The 24456-nt window shown below is 47.2% G+C and overlaps 1 protein-coding gene across 3 annotated transcripts; it reads right to left on the bottom strand.

The window, feature by feature from the left end:
* Positions 1-1149: 1149 nt before the first annotated feature.
* Positions 1150-24093, bottom strand: GPAT4 (glycerol-3-phosphate acyltransferase 4). 3 transcript variants are annotated; one of them, XM_024578814.4, is made up of 12 exons: positions 23287-24093; positions 15032-15101; positions 14569-14869; positions 13748-13822; positions 12896-12985; positions 12628-12721; positions 11913-12028; positions 11020-11075; positions 10405-10490; positions 7067-7195; positions 6903-6982; positions 1150-5034 (listed from the first exon to the last, which is right to left on the bottom strand). In XM_024578814.4, the coding sequence occupies exons 1-12, from the start codon at positions 23449-23451 to the stop codon at positions 4926-4928; spliced, it is 1371 nt and encodes a 456-aa protein (XP_024434582.1). In that variant the 5' UTR covers positions 23452-24093; the 3' UTR covers positions 1150-4925. The 3 variants fall into 3 exon arrangements, 2 of the variants coding, with proteins under 2 accessions (XP_024434582.1, XP_045042588.1); XM_045186653.3 differs by having other exon boundaries at positions 23805-24093; XR_006653759.3 differs by having other exon boundaries at positions 4977-5034; positions 7067-7160.
* Positions 24094-24456: the final 363 nt, after the last annotated feature.

The following is a 24456-nucleotide window of genomic DNA, read 5'->3' as shown; positions in this document are numbered from 1 at the left end:
CAGAGTGGGCCAAGCTCCAGAAAACCTGTTAACACTCACCTGCCAGGCAGGCAGTCGCGCATTTGCTTTCGACTCTCCAACTTCCTGTTGCCCTTCCAGGCCCCCTGATGCAGCAGCTTTCATCCCCAAGATGGGGACAGAAAAGGAACTCCAAGCAACACCACAGAAACCTCGCAGCAGGTCTAAAACACTACATTTTAAAATGCAATTTAAACATTTAACAACATGAAATGCTGGACAACATCAAAGCCTCTCAGCTGAACTTACTAGCAGTCCCCACTTGGAAAGCCTCTCTGTCACCTTAGATATGAATGGAAGTCCCCAGCCGTGGCCTGAAGAAGGGCAGGGCCAAGGAGTAGGGGTTCCAACTCTTGTTGGCCTTCATAAATATTTTAATAGCTAGAGTTTTCCCTTTCTCAGACTTCCCTCAGGGAGTTCTGCTTCTGTAGCTACTGCTTGGGCCACTCTGTGTTCATGTTTGGGGCCCTATTAGTCTCAATGAAAAGGTGTCAAAACCTTTACAGCCAATTTTATGCCAATGACAGTCTCACAAAAAAGATTTCCAATCGGAGGCTGTTGGCTCGCTTAAAATAATCCATACGGCTGAATTTCCACATGACAAAACATAGTCCATCTCTTGGCATTTCCTGCCACAGATGTCACTTTGGTGATTTGCTCAGGAAGCTGAAAGGCCCTGCAGTCCCACCTGTCTCACAGAGCTCAAACGTCTTGTTTGCCAAAGGCGCCATCACCAGCGTGCACCTCTCAGCACGGGGAGGGCTGGCCGGTGGACCCCTCTACTGCCCAGGTAGGGCATGTGCTACCCAGAAAGCAACTGATGAGGCGGGGGTGGGGGGCAGCCTGGGAACCTCACCGTGCTCTCTCGGAAGCAAACACAAAGTTGTTGACTCGGCACCCTGAGGCCTGCTGCCTCTCCCTGTAGAGTCTGCCTCAGACTGACGGAGATAAAGTTTCCCGGGGTCCAAGTTCCAAACTCGGCTGTTTTGTTTCTGTTAAAATGCAATTGTTTTTCTCTGGAGTGTGCGGTGACTGCTCAGCGTCAGGAAGATGTATGAAAACCTCCACTTCAATTCAGCATCCCTTTTCTCCCAGACAAACACGGTCGGATTTTAATAAATCAAAGAGCCACACTGTTTAATAAAAATTTATTGACTTACAAGTGATTATTTATCAAAAGACCATTAATAGCCAGTACTGAAATGATGTGTTACTGGGTGGTGCTGGGAGACTAATAGGAAATCAATGCAGCCAGCCAGCCAGAATGCATATGAGAAGCCCACCCCCCGACAGCGAGCGCAATTCCACCAGCAAAATACACCGGACGCTGCCCCTGGTGCAATGAAAAGTTCCCCTTTTTTATTTATCGTTTACAAATGAAATGATCAATACTTTTAATCTAGAGCAAAATTTATTAACTTTCCCATCGGAGAGAGACATATTGACTGGGGGAGAGGGGTGTTAGTGCAACGGAAGATGGATGGCTGGATGGTCGTCTCTTAGCCTGTCCAGGAGTTGGTGTGCGTGCAGCTGCCCTTTCGGCCCCACGGGGCGAGTGCGACTGGAGAAACCAAGTCTGGCCACTCTGGGCGCACAACAGGCGGATGGGGACCTCCGACACAGGGGGCTCTCATGCATCAGGGACCGTGGGAAGCACGATTCCTCAGACCATTGATTTTTTGGTCAATTCCAGGAAGGAAATGGCGGGATCTTTAGTCCCAGACTTCCACAGGGCCACAGAGCCCACCACAGTAGGGTGCTTCTGGGCAGGGCCGACTGGGGGGGGTGCTGCCTGAGCACTCGTCCCTGGTCCGGCCTGGACGTTCGGGGCTCTGTGGAGCACTGCCGATGGCCACACATCAAGCCGATTTTAATCTGTGAAGGGCAGCGACAGGGAATGGGGTCTGACACAGCGGAGAGCCAAGTCCCAAAGTTGTTTGTACTACGTCATGAGGATGTCATCTCAAACTGCTCCATCAAGCTTAGTGTGCTGAGTGCTGGCCTGGCCGACAGCCTTCTATTGAGCTTCCTCTGGCCAGGGAATTTTACTAGTCTTTTTAAAGTGCCTTCTCTCACTGGTTGGGAAATAAAAATCTCATGTTTGAGTGGGAAAAGTCTTTCCAAGATCCACAACCAAACCCACCCCTGCCCACAGTCACGTAAAACTCTGGGGACTCTGCTTCACATGTGGGACACCCTCGCGTGGAACTGAGTTTCACTAGCCCCATTGTTTTGAAGGCAGCAAATTGTTTTAAACTGACTTCTCTTATCTCTGAACCCTGATGACTGGACAGCTTAATGCCAAGGTTTGAACTCCGGGTTTTAAACACCCAGAAAGTGCAGATATGAGAAAGGCTCAGTTCCGGGTGAAGGAAGTCACAGAGGAATGAAGTCCGAACAACAAAGGAGACGTGCGGCAGGTTTGGCAGTGGCATTAGAAGCTGGCTTGTGTAATGCCACTAACCAGTGTCACTTGGCTTTCCTCTGAGAGCATCCTTGTCACTGCTGGGATCGCAAGAGTGAGTGTACTTTGTATCTCATATGCTTCTGTCGTTACCCCTAAGTGCCCTGACGTCCTACCGCACACCAGCTATTCTGACTCAACGGTGACCTGGGGCCTGCAGGGTCCCCATTAAAGTGGCGGCGCAGTCTGATGCGTCTGCAAGCTTGTGCCAGGCACTGAATTTTAGAGAGCCTTCTTTTTTTTCAGCGGGGGCGGGGGGGGGGGGGGCTGTCATTCATATCCCCTTCTCCTTAGTGAAAGAGGAGAATAACCGTTGCTTCGTCTCCACAGTGCTTCTTTACAGAGCAGTGATTCTAAACCAGTGGTTGTAAAACTTTGTTACACCGTCAGCAGAAAGGTTTGTTGAAAAGAATGTGAGAAACATAAAAATATTAAATACCTATGAAAATCATAAATAAATGTACTCATTGGTAGAAGGCTTTTTTTTTAAGGGGAGTATAAAAAGGGACCTTGGTCTTCAAAATCAGTTTTTAAAGATCATCCCAGACAGCTTTGAAACACTGTAAATACTACTTCTTATGAAGGCTGGTAACCCCTGTTTAGTCTTGAATACTTTGTAGAACAGTTCGTAAGAGGCTGTTCTTACAGTCACAATAGTGTTTTTATTGGAGACGAACATTTTTTCACTTGTCAGCAGGCCAGAGGAAATGGAAGCTATGGGGGGGGGAGAGGTGGAGCAGCAGGAAGGCAGTGAGGGAGGGCAGTACGCGGAGGCCAGGCAGGACAAAGCGCTGCCCACGCGGGAGCCTCGGAGCCGGGCTTCAGGCTGCGTTCCCACACTCCCTAGTCGAGGCCCGGTGGGTGGCCTTGTTGAGGTGACACTCACCTCGGCTGGTGCAAAGTCCTGCCAGGTGTGCTGACTGTGCCATGTGGACTGAGGGGAGGGGCGCGGAGGAGAGATGGACAAATGGTAGAGGTGAGGAACTCTCTTCTGAGGAATCTGAAATTGGGGGACTCCAGGAGCCAGAAGCTGCGAGTGGCTTGGCTTCAGACCTGCCTTCAGTGACTGCAGGTGGGCGCAGGAGGCCACGAGATCTGCAGTTGCCCCCAGCTGTGTGGGGCCCGGTGCACCACACGCCCACAGCCAAGCCCGCCCCTCACGCACCCTTCCAGGGCCTCAGCTCCTGCCCTGCCCGGTGCTGCCTCGTGGGTTTCTACTGTCCTCTCAGCGGCCCCTGCCACCTTGCACTCTCACCCCCACCTCAAAGAATGGTGCCCCCACCACACCTCTCGTCCATGGCCCCCATCTGTGTAGAAATCCTCGTCTCCATCTGCGCTGGGGATTCTAAATGTACCAGGCAGCCAAGCAAACATTTGCTAGGAGGGCTTTACCTTCTCCTGAACAATGCTATTCCTCGTAACAGAAGTCAGGCAGATGCCCCCCAGCCCCGGGGTTACGTTCTGTAACTTTGGTAAGAAACCCACGGCTTTGGGCTACATCTAGGGGAGAAAGAGGGAAGGGAAAACCCCTCTAGTCATTCACCGTCAAAGACCATTTTATTACTTACAAAACCACTCTGAGCCCCGGGCAGCAGCGCACCCGGCGGCAGTGCAGAGCTCAGCCTCGTCCTGCCACAGCTCGGGGCCTGCACTGACAATGCTGAGCTCCGCGGTCCCTCACTAGGGGCAGCGCTTCGATCCCCACAACAACCCTGTGAGGTAGGTATTGCCACCTTCCCCTCCTGATCCAGGTCACAGATGGGGAAACTGAGGCACATGTTAACGAAGAGCAAGTCACATGGCGTCTGAGGTGAACACCGGAGCTGGAACAGGAAATGACTCTTGGTTCCCACACACTAGTCACAGGTGCATCCTGCCTCTTGCCCCCACCTTTGGTGCCTGCATGAGAAGTCAGGACTTCACTGGGCTGAAAGCCCCTGCAGACAAGTTTCTCTGAGTCGAGTCCACAGAGCTCCACGGCTGGGGCGATGCTCAGGCCGGCGGGCCACACTGCCTTGCAGCGCTTCTCCTCACGAGCGGGTGGCCCTCCCCCAGCCAAGTCCCTGGCACGTGGGCATCTGTAGCAGATTAACGTCCTACCGGCCGGAGCATGGGCCATGACCGAGTCTTCCCAACCACGCAGCCCTGTCTGTGCACAGGTGGAGAGCTGGCTTTAATGGCATTCCTCCAACGGACTTATTGTAAAAGAAACAAGAAGTCATCTCGTCCGGGACAGCAACATCCCGAAGCGCCCACTTCCGACGGCAAGCCCAGGGATCTGGGCAGCGCTGAAGAAACTGGCGTCCTGGGACCCAGAGCAGCCTGCAGGCCGGAGTCTGGAAAGAGTGCAGCAGTGGGGGGCAGTGGCGAGGACTCCAGCTGGCCCCGTGGCAGGATTCGGCACGGTGGCTCCAGCAGCGTGAGGCACAGGCTCAGGACCAGCTCAGGACCGGCTCCTGTCCTCATGGTTCCCAACAATCATCTTGCTGTACAGCTTCTGCTGCTCCTCTTTGAATGCGTCCTTCACCTTCTCCCGCTTCAGGCCACCGTCCCTGTGAGAGAAAGGCTGCGTGTAACAGCGAAGAAAGCTTTCCATCCACCCTCAGATCACAGACAGATGCTCCCTGCAGCTCAAACCCAAGAAAAACCTGCCAGAAACAGAGGTCCTCCACGGCTCTCCTGTCAGGGTGAGCCCAGGGGCCAGCCCTGGGGTCCTGGAACCCACCCTTCCTATCTCAAAACTCTCACTTCTGCCCTGGGTCAGAATTCACTGCTCGTATTCAAGGTCCTCTGTGATGGCTTAGACCTACCAAGGAGTTTAAAGTTCTTTCTTCAATATCTGTCCTCACCTTACAAAAGACAAAGGAGGTATGCTGGCATTATGAAAAGTGAGCCAAGCTTTAAGAAATATTGAGACTTATAATAATCAGTAAAATGGACCTGTGAAAGAAAATCGGTAAAATTCAGACCCAAGGATTTTCCAAATTCAAGCAAACAATAAACACAAGGGGAAATACATGTTCTTATTTGAATCCCGGCACCTCCCTCTATCTCCCCAAATAAATCCTCTACACTTGGATTTGCTCCCACACACCCATCACCCCAACTCTTTGCCTACATCCTAGAATTATCACCATCTTCAATGACTAGTGAAAACCCACGCCCACTTTCCATCTTTCACACCCCCGCCTTCTGCGTTATGGAGGTGTTAGCGGTGGAACAGTCCGAGGTGAAGCCCCTTTGCTGGGCGGGCCTTACACTGAGACACCCGACATCTGCTGCGCCCTCCCCAGTCCACATCAAGGGCGTCCTTTCAAAGCGGCTCCCTGGTCGCCGTGAGCCTCAGGGAGGGGGAAGGTGCAGCAGTGAATACACACGCTAGTTCCACAAGCCTGTCAGACCCGAGTTCGAAATCTGGCCCCGGCGTTTATTCTGTGACTTTGAAAAGCAGTTATCTCACCTCTCTGAATTTCAGTCTGCCACCTGAAAAGTGGGAGTAACAATGTTCAATCGTCACGGACTCACTCTGAGGATGAAATAAGCTCAGCACACAGAGCACCAGTATAGCACAGTGTCACTGTGACTGAGGGCCATGCTATGACCTAAGAAGCCACAGGTCAGTTTAAAATGTGAATTTCCACATCTTCCCCACAACACCCACTTCCATCTAATGTCCTCCAGAGCTGACCGTTGTGCTCAACCCTAAGGGACCCTAAGATGCTGGGACCGTGCCCCTGAGCTGGCATTCACCCCACCCCTCTCCTATAACTGGAGTGTAACTGTCTCCCTCTAGCATGAGGGTCTGCAAACTATGACTGTGGGCCACATCCATCTGACACCCGTCTCTGTAAATGAAGCTTTCCTGGAACACACGCGCTCACTTGTGTGTGTGTATCTGCCCTCACGCACAACGGCAGAGTTCAGCAGCTGCAGCAGATGCCACGTGGCCCACAGTATCTCGAAGGTTTACTAGCGCCACAGAAAACGTTTGCCGTTCCCGCTGCAGCAGGCAGCACTCTCATGCAAACACAGAACTGCGGTCTTTTTGGAGATGATCCAGTTTTGCCAAATACATGCGATCAGAGAGTACAGTACCCCTGTGAGGTTTCCAGCCCAGCATCAGGGCTCCCCTACCTAAAGAGGCAAGGATGGCCTGGATGCCCTGGCAGACGGGTCCAAACCCCAGAGAGGTTTAGTTGAGCATCCCGGGCCCCATGTTCCCCGAGATCAAGCTAACAGCAGGTGCTTCTGAGCTGAACTAGGAGAGAGCGGTCAAACTGCTCACTCTCCAGGGCTGGAGAGCTTCTTTCTCCATACCAGGGAGAGGAGGAGTCTCTGTAACTGGGGTCAACAATTTAGCACTTCCTTCGGAAACTCACGTTCTCCTAGACTCAGCTGATCAGATCTGGCTTTGACTCACCACAGCAGGTCCACGAGTCCTCCCTGTCTGGCGATGGCGGACTTCACCCTATTCGCAAACTGAACGGCATCTTCATCTGTCTGTGAGAAAGTGAATGAGACACTTAACCCAGGCTCATGTTCAAACAGAGCCAAGGGCAGACATCTGGGAGCTGGGGTACCTACCTCTCTGGTCATGGGAGGCAGGTACCAGACACTGCAGACAATGGCCCAGCTGGTCATCATTCGCAGCAGGTACGTCACCATCCCATATTTGCTGCTGTTAAAGAAGGCATCACCGAATTGAGGGTCATACTGAAAAACAGCGGAAAGCTGATGGTAAGAAGTCAGCAGCTCTAACAATGAATGCACCCTGTGGGGCAGTATCAGTAACAGAGGCTTCCAGCCCCCTGCAGGAACAGTTCTAAGGTAACCTACACCCGGGCAGTTCTGGCCTCTGGAAACATTAAGCTCCCCTGACCAGCCTGAGATACCACTGTAGATCCTTGGGGAGGGCAGCCTTCCTCAAACAGGTGCCCCCTCTCTTTGACTAGTTTCCTATCTTGCTCACTTATCGGTACATACATGCTATTATTTAAGTTTTCAAGCACATCCAAAAACAGAGAATAGGCTAATATATATACCCACAAACCCATTCCCCAGATCCCACAATTACCAACATTTCACCACACTTGCCTCATCTATCCCCTTCCCCTCTTATAAACCCTACCTCTTCATGCTATTCACTCATAAATACGTGTACCTCTGCCAAATAAAGACATTTTCCTACCTAACTACCAACCTTTAAATATCACTTCCAGTGCCTCGGACCAAAGAGAGAACAATCAGAAAGCTTACAATATGCTTCTGAATTATGCTTCTGACAAATCTGACAGCCTGTTTAAGCAGGAGACTTTGCTTTGATTAAACATAGTGCTCGTTACTGAGTGGACACACACAGCCAGCGCGGCACTTCCGGCCCAGAACAGGCTTATCAGATACTTTCGTTTGCTAACGACTCTAATGGAGGCAAGGGCTGTACTTCAATGGCACTTTGTGGGAAGTGTGGCCAAAGCTGTGACCCTCATTGTCACCAAACAGAAGAATAAATTAAGTGGCAGGTAAGCATGGATGGGAGAGGCCCTGGCCAAAGCGCCACAAGACTGTTATCAGATGTCTGAAAGGCTGTCATTACAAGCCACTGGACTGAGTGATTATAAAACCTGGCTAGGACCAGAGGTGAAAAAAGTCAAAGGCGGTGGAGTTTCAAGAGCCGTGCCAAGGAGGCCAGCACACCAGCGTGGACAGGGCCCTAGCCCAGGGGAGCTGCAGAGCAGCGCAGGAGGCGGCCGTGTGGGCGCCCTTGCACTCGGGCAGCGGGAAGTCTGACGTGTGTGATGTTGGCTTTTCCAGCCCGAATTTTGTGTTTCTCAGAATAGGAACCAGACCTTTATGCCTAGCTGAGAAACTGACTACTGAAACGAAGACATTTAGATTTAATTAGAGAAACTAAGAAATTTAGATGTAACTATAGAAGGCTTAATGACTTCACATTATAACAGCAAAAGGAAATAAGGGAGAAGAATGAGTTTTAAACAGAAGCTAACGTGTATGATTTGAACAAAGTGTTGTTCTATTTTGTAAAGCACTATGTAGATTAAAAAATGTGGTATGTGGGGGGAGGTGGGGGAGGGAGGGGGGTTCAGCTGGGGTGGGGTGGAGGGATGGGGAGAAAAGGCATACAACTGTAATTGAATAACAATAAAAATTTTTTAAAAATTATACATTTAAAAAAAATGTGGTATGTGTCGGAGAGCGAGTCCTTTGTTTAGGGCTAATTCTGTACTTCACGCTGAGCAGACCCTACAGACAGAAAAACAAGGCAAAAAGCTCAAAACTTGAATAAATTGCTCAAAATCAGATAACGGCAATCTTGGTGGCAACACAGTGAGAGTCACGAAATCGCTAAGGTTATCCAAGGTTGGTTACCGAGAACATCATAAAACCAGAAAGGGTCTGTGAAGCAGTTCTTCATCTTATGTGGGCTCTTGTTTGTGAACGGGAAGAAATTACATGTAAAATTTACATGCCTTTTCCTTTGGAGGAGTCAAAACTGCCCAAGGCCTAGGTTCCAAAACTGGTGAAGGCCACTGCTCCAGAGCAGGGTTCACACAGTGTGGCTCCTGCCGGCAGCATCAGTGGCACCCAGGAGCGGGTTAGAAACGCAAGCCCAGGCACCCGCACTTTCACAACCCGTCCAGGGGATGCTGACGTCACTGAGATCCGAGAGTCAATGCTGTGGAGTGAGCAAGGTGGCCTCTCTCAGTAGTTCGTTTTTGATAAACACATGGGGAAGCACTGGACTCTCTGTACATTAAAATGCAGGATGGTGTGCATGGGGCAGAAACGCCACTCCCCATTCCTACCCCCACAGTGACACGGCTCACAGACTGTTTTCTTTCTTGCTGTTCCCAGACACGGCATCACAGCATCCCCCATAAATCTCTCGAGTAGCCCTGACCCATGGGTTAGTTACCCTGCATCCACTATTCACTGGCCATCCCTGCCCTGGTGCTTTGCCCACCTGGTAAAAGGGGAGGGGCTGGTAAACCTTTGCTCAACCAAGAGGAGCACCTCCCCCCCCACTGCACCCGCTGTGCTGGCAAGATGAAAATAAGTGTTTCTACAGAACACTGCAGATAACAGATCCTTCCATAAGTATGGTGACTAAATTCTAAGCACAGCTCAAATTTACTCACTGTTTTACCCTGATTTCAACCTAAATACTTTACATACTGACAATAGCCTGTGCTTTTTAGAAGTAATAATGTAACAGCAAACCTTTAGAAATAATACTATGTATTTATAAAACAGATGAATGTGAAGGGGGAGATGGAGGAAGGAGAGAGAAAAAAAGGGAAACTGATTGGCTGAGTCCATCTCTCTAGGTGAGTTTACAGTTAAAACTACAATTTCCTAAAAGGTGAAGGGATAGACTAGACAAGCTCCTAAGATCCACTTCACTTTTATAGGGGTCCTCGGCACACAGATGAGACCACGGCCCAAATCAGTGGAGCTGTTTCTTCCTTCAGTCCTAAGGACACATCTGCACCCACCTGCCAAATACACAAATCCAGCTGGGCAGCCGTACACCCCACTCCCTGCACAGGCCACCTCTCCAGGTGGAACACCTTATATTCCAGCTAGGTTTATGAAGACAGAGGAAATAAGCGGGGGGAAATGTACAAAGCTCAAAAGCGTTCTCCACTTTCTGAGTCCGGTGGGGGTGGGGAGGTGTGGGTTGGAATCTGTCTGTTCCACGTTCCAATACTCCCAGTTCTTTCTAACAGGTTACGAACAATGTCCCATTCTCCTCAGCACTCTACCCAGCCCAGCCCTGGGCTGCTCGGCCGGAGAGGATCCACCCGCAGATGGTGACACCAGCTCCTCCCTCCGTCTTCTCTTGCTGCGTCCGGTTCATGGCAGCAGCCACAACGACCTAAGTACCCTCAGAGGTCTTGTACCTTGATAGCAACTGGGTAAACCGTGGCTCCAATTTCGAAACTTCCCTTTTTGAACATCATCACTGATGTATTATTGATGCAGGTTCCTAAAATGCAAGAGAGAATAAAATGCTATTTCTTTTGGTCCTTCACCCCAGAGACTAGGAGTTTAAGGACTGAATATAATAATTCTAATGATCTTTCAAACGGGATAAATCGGTCATCTCCCTAGCTTATGAGTGAACACTTATGAGAGATGAGCAAAATGTTCATCTACTTCCTATTCTCTTATTACAGGACCACATTCCCGATTAACCCGGGCTAGCCTAGACAAAAGGCCAGAGGTACGCAGCAGACCTAGCAGGTTTCAGCAGGAACTCTACGAGAAGCCGAAAGAGCCTTTCAACAACACTAGAAAAGGGATTCCTGGGCTGAGGAAGTTCACACTATGGCACTTAGTCCAAATTCTAAATTTCTGTGAGTTTTAGCCCCACAACCAATCTAAAGGGACCTAACATCATCCAGTGGGAACAGACAACCCCCACAAAGGCTGAGGACCTTGCTGAGGCCACACCAGAGCCCCCATCCCGCATGGCCTCCCCCACAGAAGCGCTGTGGTGACCAACGCCTTCTTACCCTCCGGGAAGATGAGGATAGGCAGCTTGCTTTTATCCTGCACGTGCTCACTCAGTCTTCAGAAGAGAAAAATAAAACACAGGGTCAGACAGCGTTACGTCCGTTAGCACCAAAATGCATTTATAAATAGCCTACACAGATGTGACATTAGATGTTGCACAAAAACAAGTGAACAAATGAGACCCTGTCTTTTATAACCCCAGAATCTAAATGTCACACAGATGAAACTTCAAAGGACAGGGAAAGTCAGCTGACCACTAGTTAATCCACGCAGTCACGCAATCAAGTAATAATAGTTGTGCACAGAAGACACTGCTCAGACTTGGAGCTACCCGCAGGACAACCTGCCACAGCGCCTTGCAAAGAGCACCTTTATTACACACTTGCTACCAAGCTTCCTAATAGCCCACCCGGCTTCACACCCTGTCCCTGCGAGGTGCGGCAAAGGGACTCTGATGGCAGGTTCCTTTGTTCCTACGGAAGACGGCCTCAGCTGAACCTGGGTTCCTCTCAGTAATACCGCACCGCTTACGCCGTCACTTGCATGATTTATCCCCTTTTCCAAGCTTGAAAACACAGCAGCACTTTGTTACACCGCCTTAAGTTTGTTTTTATTTGTGATATGAATTGATTTTAAGATTTCAAATAGCATTAAAAGTGCACGTTTGTTACAATGAGTACAAGAAATAAAGGTTTAAAAACACTACTAACTTGGTAAATAGTATTAGTGTTTCTATACCTTTCATGTTCCATGTTTTAGAAAAATATCTTGATTATGAAAGCAGTACAGGCTCAGTGTACAAGACACTATAATTTCACTGTGGAGGAATAACTACCTCTAAAATGCATGCTTTCCCCGTCTGGTGAAATAGAATAGCATTGTGTCGATTTACCTTTTAGCCACCAGGTGGCGATCTTTCACCTCAGAGCGCTCAAACCAGATGTGAGGGCAGGCCTTCACCATGGCTCTCTGAATCACACCCATGAGTCCCCCGTGCGCTTGACCCACCTAATCTCAGACAGAGGAGGAACGGGTAGTGAAGCCATCCTCACACAATCCCCCACGCTGTGAAGAAAGGCGCAGCTCCCTCAAGATAAGCACCCCAACCTCTCACACTATTACCAACCACAGGTTTCTCACTATTAAGAAACTGTGAATCTTAAATTTATCTTTTTAATTGGTGGTACCAGAGATGTACAATTAGAAACATGGCTGAAAATCCTAAAACGAAATAATGAAGCTGAACCATGTACAAAAATGTCCTCCCTGCCGCCCCGCCTTGGGCAGATTCTCCAATGCCCTTGAGCCCACTCCTTTCAAATCCTCCCTCATCTTCACCTCTTTCCATGTCGCCCAAATATCCAAAGTCTAATCTCCAACCATACTTCCAGTCACTCTGCTCAGAATATTTGCTGTTAAAGTGCCACAGAGTTCTCAAAAGCAAGAGACAAAGGCAAAAACCTAGGCTGGGGACCACACATAAAAACATGTTTACCTGTTTAGACCCTTAAGAGCGAGCTCAGCGAAGGGCACAGAAGCCTCTCAGCCCTGACCAGTCTCCAAAGTAAGAGGTCGTGCCCCAAGAAAGCAACAGAAAGAAGACTTACCATGGCATAGTAGCCATCACTGGCCAAAATGATGACGTCAATGGGAGAGGTATGATTGGCCACACAGATGCCACCGTTTCTAGGCCTGTTTTTCCTGTTTAGGACATAGGCAAAGCAACAAAAATTCATGTGAAACAATTCGTCTGAACTCATCCCTCACCTCAGCTTCATCGACTCCAACTGAAAGCTCCAGGCCTGGTTGGCTGGTTGTCGCTGGGCTGTGTTTTGCCTGCGCCACGTCCCTCTGCGTCGCACCAAGCGGCCTCACCTGTCGTGGTAGGTGATGATGGCCGTCAGGGCTCGCACGCAGATCCGGTAGCACATCAAGTGAACGTGTTTACTCATGAACTCCTTGAACCTGCAACAACAGGACAAAGCTTTGGTTTTATTTTACATGTAGGGAGAAAGGAAAAGTTGCTGACTCCAACAATTTAATAATCAGCCTACAGTCCTTTATGTCTGCAAAGTATTTTCGTAAATATTAGTGTATACGGTAAAACCCTGGAATTTATTAGCATTTTTATGCCCACATGAGGAAACAAAGCAACGATGAGAACTGCTTAAATTCACATAACTAAATGGGTTTAGACTTCATAGCTTCAGAATTTCCTGCACAGCCGAGTCTCCTAGATTCCTGCTCCTTCTAGTCTACACCTGGAGGCAAGGCGAAGGCCAGAGTCCAATCTCCTAACTAGCCTGGGCAGAAAAGATGGTGGCCTGCTCCAGAGTTTCCCAGAAGGAGCAGACTGCTCCTTCAAAGAACAAAACAAAGAAGCCCTAACTACATTTCTTATTCTCTTACCAATTTATCAACAGCAGAATGCTCACCACTAAACAGCATCCTGTAATATCTGCCAGCCTTGGACTGTAGAGTTTTGTGGTTTCTCCCTTTTGTCTTTAAAACGGGAAGAGTGTGAGGGTTGGAGGCCAAAATGAACAGTCACAGATCAAGACTGGTAAAAAACCAAGACTTCAGTGCTGATGCCACTGTAATCATCGGGTTATTTTATCACTGGGTTAAGATTCTGTGGTCTGGCTGCACCCCGAGAAGTGGCCTGGCCCTCAATATCAGAGCCGCCACTGCAGAACCTTCAGACACGGACACTCCCACGCTACTCACCTCCCGTTGGGCAAGTATCCCACCATGGTTGTGCCCACCACCAGAAGGCTAATCCCTGTGAAAGCGAGAGCTATCCTGTAATGAGAAGATGAGTTAAAACACAGCAAACAAATCCTTGCACTAGGTATAGAACTGACTTTGTGAAAATAAAAATGGGCACGATGAAACCACCCCCATGACCTGATCACCTAGAACCTAGAGCTCCAGCTAGAAATGCATGCAGGCCTATTGGAACCAGAGATCATTTTGATTCCACACTAACGGCCACTATGGGTCTGGCTCTCAGCTGACACTATCTCCTCAGGCATCAGGCAGCCAGGCTGTGCTGCCCTCAGGCACCTGCTGTCCTACCCTGCCCCTTGGCTTTAAACCCTGGCAGAAACACAGCTTCTCTGTGAAGCAACAGGAAATAGAGCCTGAAGGTACCAGCATCTGGCAAGGCATACGGAGAAAGCAATCGGAACAGCAAGACCAAGAGATCAATACTGCCCCTGTACTGGAGTAGGAGAGAATTAGCCCTGCCCAGGGAGGAGTGGCCGGGAAGTACAACGCATCTCCGGTCACTGTGTTTAGTCCATCCAGATGAGCGATTTGTCTTCAGAAACCTGACTATCTCTGTCTGATATACAGAGAAGCCAGGGCCTTCACAGGACAACCACCAGCGTGCCCTTTCCAAGGGTCAGAGGGGCTGGCCGATGAAAGAATCATGCTCTCCCTCCTAAAATGGGAAAACACTGCAGGGAGACACAGGTAGGCAGATCATGCAAGAGGCTCAGGCAGCAGCTGCTCAAGCCCTTTGTCCCCTCAGGCCCTGCCCTCACCTGAGGGGCAGCAGGAAGCAATACCGAATCAGCACTCCTAAGCCCCATAAGACAGTGAGCCGGAGGCTGATGTACTGGAAGTTGTAATTGGTCCGGCTCAGCAGGTTCCAGGACTCCAGCTCCTCTGCTGAGAATCTCTTTGTCACCTCATCATCCATAATGGTTTCCATTCCTTTCCGGCAAAAGTAGAAAATGTCAGAGAGCTCAAACTCGGGAGTATTATCCAGAGCTTTACTGCTGCCACTTCGACGAATTTCTTTGATCTCCTCTTCTAGTGAAGTGGGATCTTTCGCAATAATTCCTGCAAAAGAGAACACCCTGTCAATCTGGAAGAAAACATGTTAAACATACTCAGAGCACATAGTGCACCTTTTATATAGAGAAGAGTCTGTGTGGAATTAAAAGCATTCAGAAACATATTTCAAGTGAACCTTTTAAGACAAGGATCAAGACCCAGTCTTACCATTGGTATAGGGCTTGTAGAGTTGGTGGTTCTTCTCTTTGGCTCCTCTCTCCATTCTCAAGGTCGCCCACTGCAGGGGGGGTAAACAGTAAGAGTTAAGAATGAACACCTCCATTTCCATCCTGTGAAAGCCTCAAGCCCTGTCACCTGAGGTCAGATTGTAGCCAACCACGCACCCATTCTAAAAGTGAACGCAAAGCTCCTCCCAGAGCAGTCCCCCTCCTTGATAACTAAGGCCAAGAGTTAAGTCGCCTGCAGCCATCAGCTGGAGACTAAGGAGCGCAGGCAAGCTTCTAGCTTCTCGCTACCTAGCTCTCTGTCTCCGGCTCCTTAAGGAACTACCTAGCTGACATTATGTGGACCTCACACGCAGTTACTACCAAACAGCAGCTGTTCACAAACAGTAAAATCAAGCTTCCTTTCAGCTACTACCTGTCACCCGATGCTGCCTACCTCCCAAATTAGTCCAAGAAAGAGACAATATGTAGTAGATAAAGGATTTAAATAATATTATATATCTGGACTGTCCAATTACCTCTGAGGAACTTTTTACCAGGAGAACTCTAGTTGATATAGAAAGGCTCGAGTGGCTCAGAGTTAAGAAAAAGAAAAAGCGTTAGGGGAAAAACAGCACTATTTGTGAGACTGAAAAAAGTCTAGGTTCAAATCCCAAGTTTGACACTTATGTCCTTTAAGTAACTCATTCCAACACTCTCAATGTTAGTCTTTTCTATCTACAAAGTAAAATATGTGTTAACCTCCTACACCACAAGCACACTTAGAATCATGTGAAATTTTGTGTGACAGAACTTGGGCAACTGCATAAAACTCGAACTGTAGTCCTGGCTGGTGTGGCTCAGTGGATTGAGTGCTGGCCTGTGAACTGATAGGTCACCAGTTTGATTCCCTGTCAGGACACGTCTGGGTTGTAGGTTCAGTCCCCAGTTGGGTTCAGTCCCCAAAGGCCAACCAATCAAACCCTCTCTTTCTTCCTCCCTTACCCTCTCTCTAAAAATAAATAAAACCTTTAAGGAAAAAAAGAGAGAAGCTCCAGAGCCTCCCTTCCTTCATTAAAATCCTTTTAATTAGAGAAAGAGCCAGAGGCTGGGTCTCTCCCACTATTAAATAATGAAAGGTGAACGCATAACCTCATTTACTACATACTGGAGTATGTTATCACCGAATAGAAAGTTGTGTCCATGGTGATCAAAGAAATAGAACAGCTATCTTAAAAGGTGTCTCGGCAAACTTCTGTTTCATTATGCAAGGTGGGAAAGAACCCTATCACTCATGACATAGCAAAATCCAAATGGCCCAAACCATTCGGTGTAGATTTTTCTGGCAGAGCCTGAAGTGTCAGCAAGATTGCTTTGCATGGTTTAGCAGAGCTAAAAGCAGGACACAGGTTTAATCAGTAATCTGACCTCATCTGGAAATTTCTCCAAATTCCACTGTCTAAAAAAAAAAGACGACAAAACCCCAGAAGGCTTACTACAGAGTCCCCCACTCAAAGAAAGGTCTATGGCAAGAAAACTCATATACCCATTTTCTGTATGTCAGATATTTAGCCATTGGTGTGTTTTGGCTCTATTCATGGATGATCTTCTTTTGAAGAAAATGTAAATATAACTCCTAAATTGGAGGAAGATGAATTTCATCTGGGAATTTATCTAGGGAAGGGGTAAGGGGCTAGAGAGCTCACAAGAAGCCTGGCATACACACAGGTCACTCAGCCAGAGGCTGGGGCTTTCCATTTTGGCCAAGACTCAGCGTTAGTATTACAAGAGAGTCAGAATCAGGAAGCAGTACACACTCAGAACTGGTTCTGTACTGACAATTCTGATGCTTAGATGAGGATGCAACAGGCGGGTAACATAGGCCATCAGGCGTCCCAAACGCTAGAATTTAGGTCTGTGAGGGTGGCTTCCCTATGTGAAATTTACGATGGCTGTGGTTTTTGTTTTCACTGGAAAGGTACTGCTTAAATGAGATTCCACGTCTCCTAGCTGTGACAAAGCTCTGTCACAAGCATCCCCTTGCCCCTGGGCTTTGCACTTCTGGCTTTTCCTTTTGAATTTCAGGTACATTACGAATGCTTCTGTGTTTAGGAGAGAACTGCCAGTCACAAAGTAGGAGAAAAGAGGGCAGGGTTGGAGGGCCCTGGCTGGGAACGGCCTGTGAAGGCATGGCTGGGCTGCTTCACCCTGGTGCAGAGGACTGAGCGATAGGGGTGCCGCGCATTAGCAATGTCTGACAACTACACAACTGGCTTCTCTGTGCTGTCACTTTTAGTACAGTGCTCCGACATCCAAAACAAAACTGCGAGTCCTAGGTCCAGCGTTCGTTTCCCTATAACCCTCCTCTCACACACCCTGTGAGATGCCATTTATTGCACTGTCCGTATCAGATTACAAAATTATTCCCTTTTCAGCTTCTATCAGACAACCAATCGCGTGATTAAGGTCTGACAGTCTGAGCAACACTAACAGCACAAAGGCCTCTCAGTCAGCTTCCACTGCATTTTCCCATGAACTAACTAGATATACCCCAGGAATCAGGCCCTTAAAAAAAGCCCAGTTCCCATCAACCATAATCTTCTATGACCCAGGCAAAAGCTGCATCTTTTAATGACTCTCTTCCCTCTCCCTGCTTCAGCTATAATCTCTAAGTAGCTGCTGCCAAATCTACGAATCCTGACTTCACTGAAGAGCCAAGCTCACATTCCAATCACTGGATGACCATCTCCACACCAAGTCCAACCAGCCCTCACCACCCAGCAGGTTGAGATTTAAAGGCAGCCTACTGTCAGCCAACCTGCAGCTCGCACCCCTCCCTCTGGGCCACCTCCTCTGGGGCTGGGATCACTATCACGCTGCCGTCCAAGCTTTCGGAATTCCCATCTGTCAACAACTCCTATCAATCTCCCCCTGAGCTGACTGTCTCTTACGGTGGCCTCTCCTGTCACGCCCCTACCTTCTTTCACCCGCTGCTTCTCTCGCCAACACTACTAACGCAACAGCTCTTTGTCCTTTGCTTCCTCCAATCAGTCCCAACACACGCTGCCAGTCTGACCACGTCACTTCTTTGCTCAAAAGCCCTCAATGGCTTCTCAATGCCTAAGGAAGTACTCGGCTTTAGAGTCTACCTCATTCCCTCCATGCACCCAATGTTTTTGCTCTGCAGAACTGCGTACTACCTCTAAACAAGACTGTACTTTCTCATCTGCATTTCTAGAGTGATTTTTGCTTTTTAAGATCCAGTTCAAATGCCAACTCACATGAAATGGTATCTGACCAATCCCTGCAGTTGGAATTAATCTTTGTCTATTTTAACCAGCATCGCATCGTGAATCAGTTGTGGAAACATGTATCTGTCATTCCAACGAGACTGTAACTATCTTGAGGGGTAGTAGCCAGAACCTACCCACGTTTGCATTCCAGCAGATGAAGTACCTTGCACTTAATAGGCAGTCCATAAGGGCTGCATTTAATTAACCAGCACAAGGTCCACATGAAAAGATAACCCTGAAATGATAAAACCTAAAACTACTTCCAATCGTCTTCTCCATCACAACCACACTCTCATCTTCTTGATTTCATCCTGTAAGCTACTCAAAGGTATGTTAAAATCACCCTTCCCATGGGGGCAGGAAGGACATGTCTGATTAAAGTGACCTCTTTCACTTATAATCATGTGATGTAAGTATTACTATTCCCATTCTCTAGATGAGGAAGCAGACTGGAAAGCTGATGACTTAGGTCAAGTTTTGGAGCTGGCAGGAAAAGCCCTGGATTTAAAGCTAAGGGCCACTTGACTCAAAAACTCAGGCCCCTCCCACCGCTACCCATACAGCCTCCTCGGTTTCCTCACCCATCGATCCTGCTCTGGAGTTTAACGTCAATCAGACTACAACTCTCCCATGTTCTCCAGCCTGTTCTCTGACCTGATCAACTCTTTTTACATCAGGCGAGAAAACTCACAGGCCATTTATTTTCATCTTGGTCCTTTATAAACCAAGCTTTCTTCTTTCTGCCTTCCAAAATCATTCTCAACTCAGAGTGAAGTCCACTCCTAGGAATTCTACCCCAACTAATACCACGACCACTGTCTTGAGGGTAAATCTGAAGCACAAACATTAAGAAATCTAAAACACTTTAAATAACATGCTGCCCTCTGCACAGAAAGTTTTCCCATGATTTAGCATCAACAGGACCTGCACTGAGTTAAGTCTTCCAGGAGAGGGAACAGAAAAGACACTGACCCACCCATATTCCCTTCACAGTCCCTCCATGGCAGGTATTACGCCCAGGTTCTTTTATATAGAAAAAGGATCTGATCATGGGAAACTAGCTGTCAAGCCAGGGCTTACTTAGGTCCACCAAAAACACAAGGATACAGACTATAAGCTATCCAGTCTTAAAAGTCTTTATGAAGATTATCTAGTGCAATGCAAAAAGGGCTGATAAAAAGAAAATGTAGATACAACATTGTACAGGCATGCTATTAACACTCCAGAAAATATGAGTGAGTATTGTCGAAGACTGAAAGGTAATGCAAAAAAATTTTAAGGTGTTATAAACTGGAGGACATGAATGAATGTTTAAAATTCTTTAATATTATATTGTCTGGTTTTCTATTGCTATTTAACAAACCACCCCATAACTCAGTAGCTTAAAACACTACCATCATCCGTTTTGCTCAGGAATATGCAAATTGCAGAGTTGGCATCAGCTGGGTGGCTCAAAGGCTGGACCCCTCGGAAGGCTTGCTCATCCCTGCCTGTGGCGTTGATGCTGGTTGTCAGAGCCTTCCTGGGGCTGTGGGCTGGAACACCTATAGGTGGCTTGGGCTTCCTCCCAACACGGCATCTGGGTTCCAGGGACAAGCATCCCAGGAGTCAGACAGCAGTTACACTGCCTTTTCAAACCTAATCTCACACGTCACATAGCATCACATACACCACACTCTATTTGTGAGAAACAAGTCACAAGGCAGGTCCCCGCTCCAGAGGAAGTCAATCGGACTCCATCTTCTGATGGCAGACACAGGAATCACTCGAGGCGTTTCTGAAAGTGCCGACCCAGACCAATTAAATCGGCATCTCGAAGGAGAACCTAGTGCTCCCAAATAAGCACTTTTAAAATGCCTTCTCAGGTGATTCCAGCTGTGTAGTTGTGGCGGAGAGAGTGCCACAGAATTAAGGTAATTTCTGAGCCTTCTTCCTGCTGCAAAAGTATATGTCAGCCCAATTTGGGAGAGGATGAAGAGGCTTGAAAAAAGGCAAAATAAAGATCTGTCCTCTATTAAGAAACACCCACAAATATAGGTGTATTTTAGATGTATACATATACAGATGTGTGTTTTCCGAGTTCTAAAACCAGCTTGGCCAAATCCAACTTATATCTAACACTAGGACTGATACAAAGCGGCATTCAGTTCTTACTGCCCATTAAGATCTTCTCAGAGCAGTAACCCTTTATTAGGGGGTGAGAAGACACAGAGCCACCCTGTGCCTTTACCGGTAGGCATCAGTTCTTCCCAGCCTGCCCCTCACTCCAGCCTGTCACCAAGAAGTAATCATTCGTAATGCTCAATAGGACAGGACTCACAGGGCCCGTTGAATGCCTGATACACACCTCTAGGAAGTAAGAGGTACAAATTTAGTTCCCGAAATTCTAAATCTTGAGGTCAAAATGAGTACATACACACACATATTAATTCCATTATCACTTCTAAACCACTGTTTAGAAGCACTGATTTTCAAGGTGTGGTCAGCAGAGTCTCTGATGGCTTAAGATTACCTGTCCTGTGGATTGGCCCAACAATATACATTTAATGAGTTTCCACTGTTAATTATAATCTACCCTAAAAGTCACAAGAACGTACATTTAAAACTATAGTCACAATAAGAAGGATTTACCTGGCTAAGAACTTTAAAATATTAATTTGGGGGATATTTTTCAAAATGGAGTAGGGAATATACATGGATTCCAGGACTGTGATCCAAAATTTTTTTGGATTCCACCCAAAGTGATCCAAGTTAAAAAATGTTAGCTACTACAGAAGAACCCTAGGTTGATAACTTCTATTTCTATGGTTTAAAAAGTGAGGATTTCCACCCTGAGTCATGTGGCTCAGTGGATTGAGCACCAGCCCATGAACCCAAAGGTCACCGATTCGATTCCCAGTCAGGGCACATGCCTGGGTTGCGGCCAGGTCCCCAGCTGGGGGCGATCAATCAATGCTTCTTTCTCACATCAGTGTTCCTCTCCCTCTCTTTCTTCCTCCCTTCCCCCATCTCTAAAAACAAATAAATAAAATATTTTTTAACAACAAAAATTTCCATAGGTCTATGAATTAATCACTTGCTTACAAACTTGAATAAAAGCTAGATGTCACTCACTGCCATTCCTAAAAGTCCATCAGCTGTTCTGCTCATTCTATACTGGTGCATGTTTTTTCACAGTGGCAACAGGACATGAGCATTTAGGTATACGGTTCACAGGAACCCCGGGCCCTACTGAAGATTTTCTTGGACTGAAATTTAAGAAAATTAGATTTCATGATTAATTAAAATAAACACTATACACTAGGAAAGTAACTATTCTGAAAATTGATTAGATTACCACTTTAATGTGCCTATGAATCACCCGGATCTTGTCGAAATGCAAATTAGAATTCAGTGGGTCTGGAGTGGGCCTGAGACCCCCATTGCTAACCAGCTCTCAGCAGCACCGCTGCTGCTGGTCTCCAGACCTCCCCCTGAGTAGCAAGGAGCGAGATAACCCAGGAGACCATAAGCCGAGCTCAAAAACCACCTCACTGCAAACAGGTACTCACACAAGTGCACGTGTACGGAGCAGCACCACTGACAACAGCCAGAAGGTGAAATCAATCCATCGAGAGATAAGCAAATTATGGCACAGACACAGAACAAAATATTATCCAGCTATTAAAAAAAAGTGCTGAAACATGTTACAATGTGGATGAATCTCAAAAACTTTATGCTAAATGAATGAAGCCAGTCAGGCACAAAAAAGCGTGTTTTATGATTCTATTTATATGAAATATCCAGAATAGGTAAATCTAGAGACAGAACAGCCTCCTTCCTGGTTGCAAGGAGTTGAGGGAGGGGAAAATGGGGGCCAACTGCTTAATACATTTGGGGTTTCCTTCGGGAGTGATGACAATGCTGTGGAAGTAGGTAGCATTGGTGGTTGTGTAACATTGTAAATACAGTAAATGCCACTAAATTTTCCACCTTAAAATGGTTAATTTTATGTCAAGTTCACCTTAATTTTTAAAAATGTAAAATAATGATTTTTAAACATTAAATAGCAAAATATTCAATATACATCAAAAAATTTCCCACTGTAATATAACATTTCATATAGCTCATTTCATACATCCTTCTGAGTCCTTATTTCTTCATTGATAAAATGTAGGTATTTTACGCTGTCCTGTCCATTGCAGAATTATAAGGAACCAAAAGAAAATGAATAAAATTATTCTGTGAACCATTAGATGCTATATGAACAAATACTACTACATTGTTTCAAAAATGTAGATTTGGTGATGATGAAAAGATTTGGTGATGATGGAAAGATATTTTTAACAAATTACCAAATCTTTAGATAGGTATTAAAGGCCTTGGGGCACAGAACTGCTTCCAGGAAATGCCCTTCTCACCCATTTCTTTGACATTATGACCAGTTTGGTTCAGCAGTGTAATTCATTAGGTTCTGACATATGCTAAGAAATTTATTATCCATCTCCTCTATCTTAAAAAAAATAAAACAATTCATTGAATGCCCTTTTTCTGTTAATTATTTTTGTCTGAAATGCAAGAACCTATTTAAGGTAAATGTTTGAAGGAGAGAAAAAACTCTCCCACACTCATCAGAAAGGGACTATTTTAGCAGCAGCTTTGGGTCTACCTAGTGCATAGAAAGTGGGATCTGGTGGTTATTTTTTTCTTTTAACTTTAAGCCCCTCTCTTTGAAATAAGGACGGAAGGTACGCAGCCATGGAGTAGGTTCCTTCGCCGAAGTGAATCAAGCATCCAAGCACCTCAGCTCAAAAGAAAGACTGCTGAAGGCTTTCCCCAGTACACATTTAGTTATTCTTTCTACTCAAAACGCCACTTCCCACTCTCCCAACTTTCCCCATATCCGATAAAGAGGTAACAATCAACCACAGAAGAACAGCTCTCTTCCGCTTCTGTGAAGCAACCATTTGAAAACACCACAACTCACCGCAAAAATTTTTAACAAAGTTTTCATGTAGAGCTTTCGAATACCAAAGGAGACTCCAAAAATAGCGGGGACTATGATGAAAACGAGGAGGAGGGTGAAGAGGACAGTCAGGGAGATGCCCAGGAGGTTGACAATCAGGCTATCGAAAGGCAGCAACAGGAACATGGTGGAGGATCCAGGCCAGGCCGATGCCTCCTCCCCAAGAACAAAGCACAGCCTTCAGATGGCCCTCTAAGACAGTACCAGCCTGGGGAAGGAAGCGAGTGCCCAGCAGCAAGCAGACTCCATTCCAAAGTTCACATCGTTCAACGGCTTGGGAGGAGAATGATAACAAAAAAAGCCACACACAGCAGGCAGCCCGAATCCACCAGATCTCCCGGAACAGACGGGCTTTGCAGGTGAGTGAGGCAGGATCAATCTTTGCTATGAGCATTCGAGTCCAGGCTGCCTTTCTGCGACTGAGCAGTGAGGGAGGGATCTCTGCTCCGCCACCCTTACACAGCTTCCAGAAGTTTTACCTTATTTTCCTGCCCAAGAGCACTCAGCAGATAAATCTGTCTGGAAGGTCTGTCACTGCCAGAAGTACCAAGAAGAGTTCGACTTGATGCCAGAAAAATCCCGATTAACTCCTGTGGTTGGGGGGCAGGGTGAGTGACTGCTGGCACTTCACACAGAAGGCTACTGAACTTGAATATGTGGAAACTAAACAACTGTTTTACTTAAAATTCCTTCACAAGCTGGAAATCGTGTTCATTGTAGAGAGTTCACATCTGGCCCCATTCTTCCTCTGGAGAGGCTTCCTGGTGCACGCTGCTTCCAGGACCCTCCTACCTGGAGAGCTACGGTCTTTGCCAGTAGGACACAGACGCTGGCACAGAATGTCTCATACTGCCTGCGGTGAGTGTAATTCCAGACGCTCCTGGCATTGGTTTCCTCTGGATATTCTTCTCCCTAAGGTCCCCTTTCTCAGCGGTGACCCGAGTTCTTGGCAAGAAGTTGCTTACATGCTGCCAACCTGGAGGTGGAAACAGAAACACCGTCAGTCACAGAAATTAAGAGGACAAACATCAGTATGTTTTGGGTGTAGGGGACTGTTTTAGGGTGAGCCCAGAGTCAGTGCCAGCTTCTCAAGGCATCAAGGTCAAAGAAACTGGGCAGAGCAACAGGTAG

This window comes from Desmodus rotundus, chromosome 13 (assembly GCF_022682495.2).
Source record: "Desmodus rotundus isolate HL8 chromosome 13, HLdesRot8A.1, whole genome shotgun sequence".
Classification (NCBI taxonomy): domain Eukaryota; kingdom Metazoa; phylum Chordata; class Mammalia; order Chiroptera; family Phyllostomidae; genus Desmodus; species Desmodus rotundus.
Note: the sequence above shows the minus strand (reverse complement) of the source record. Positions and strands in the feature narration are given on the sequence as shown.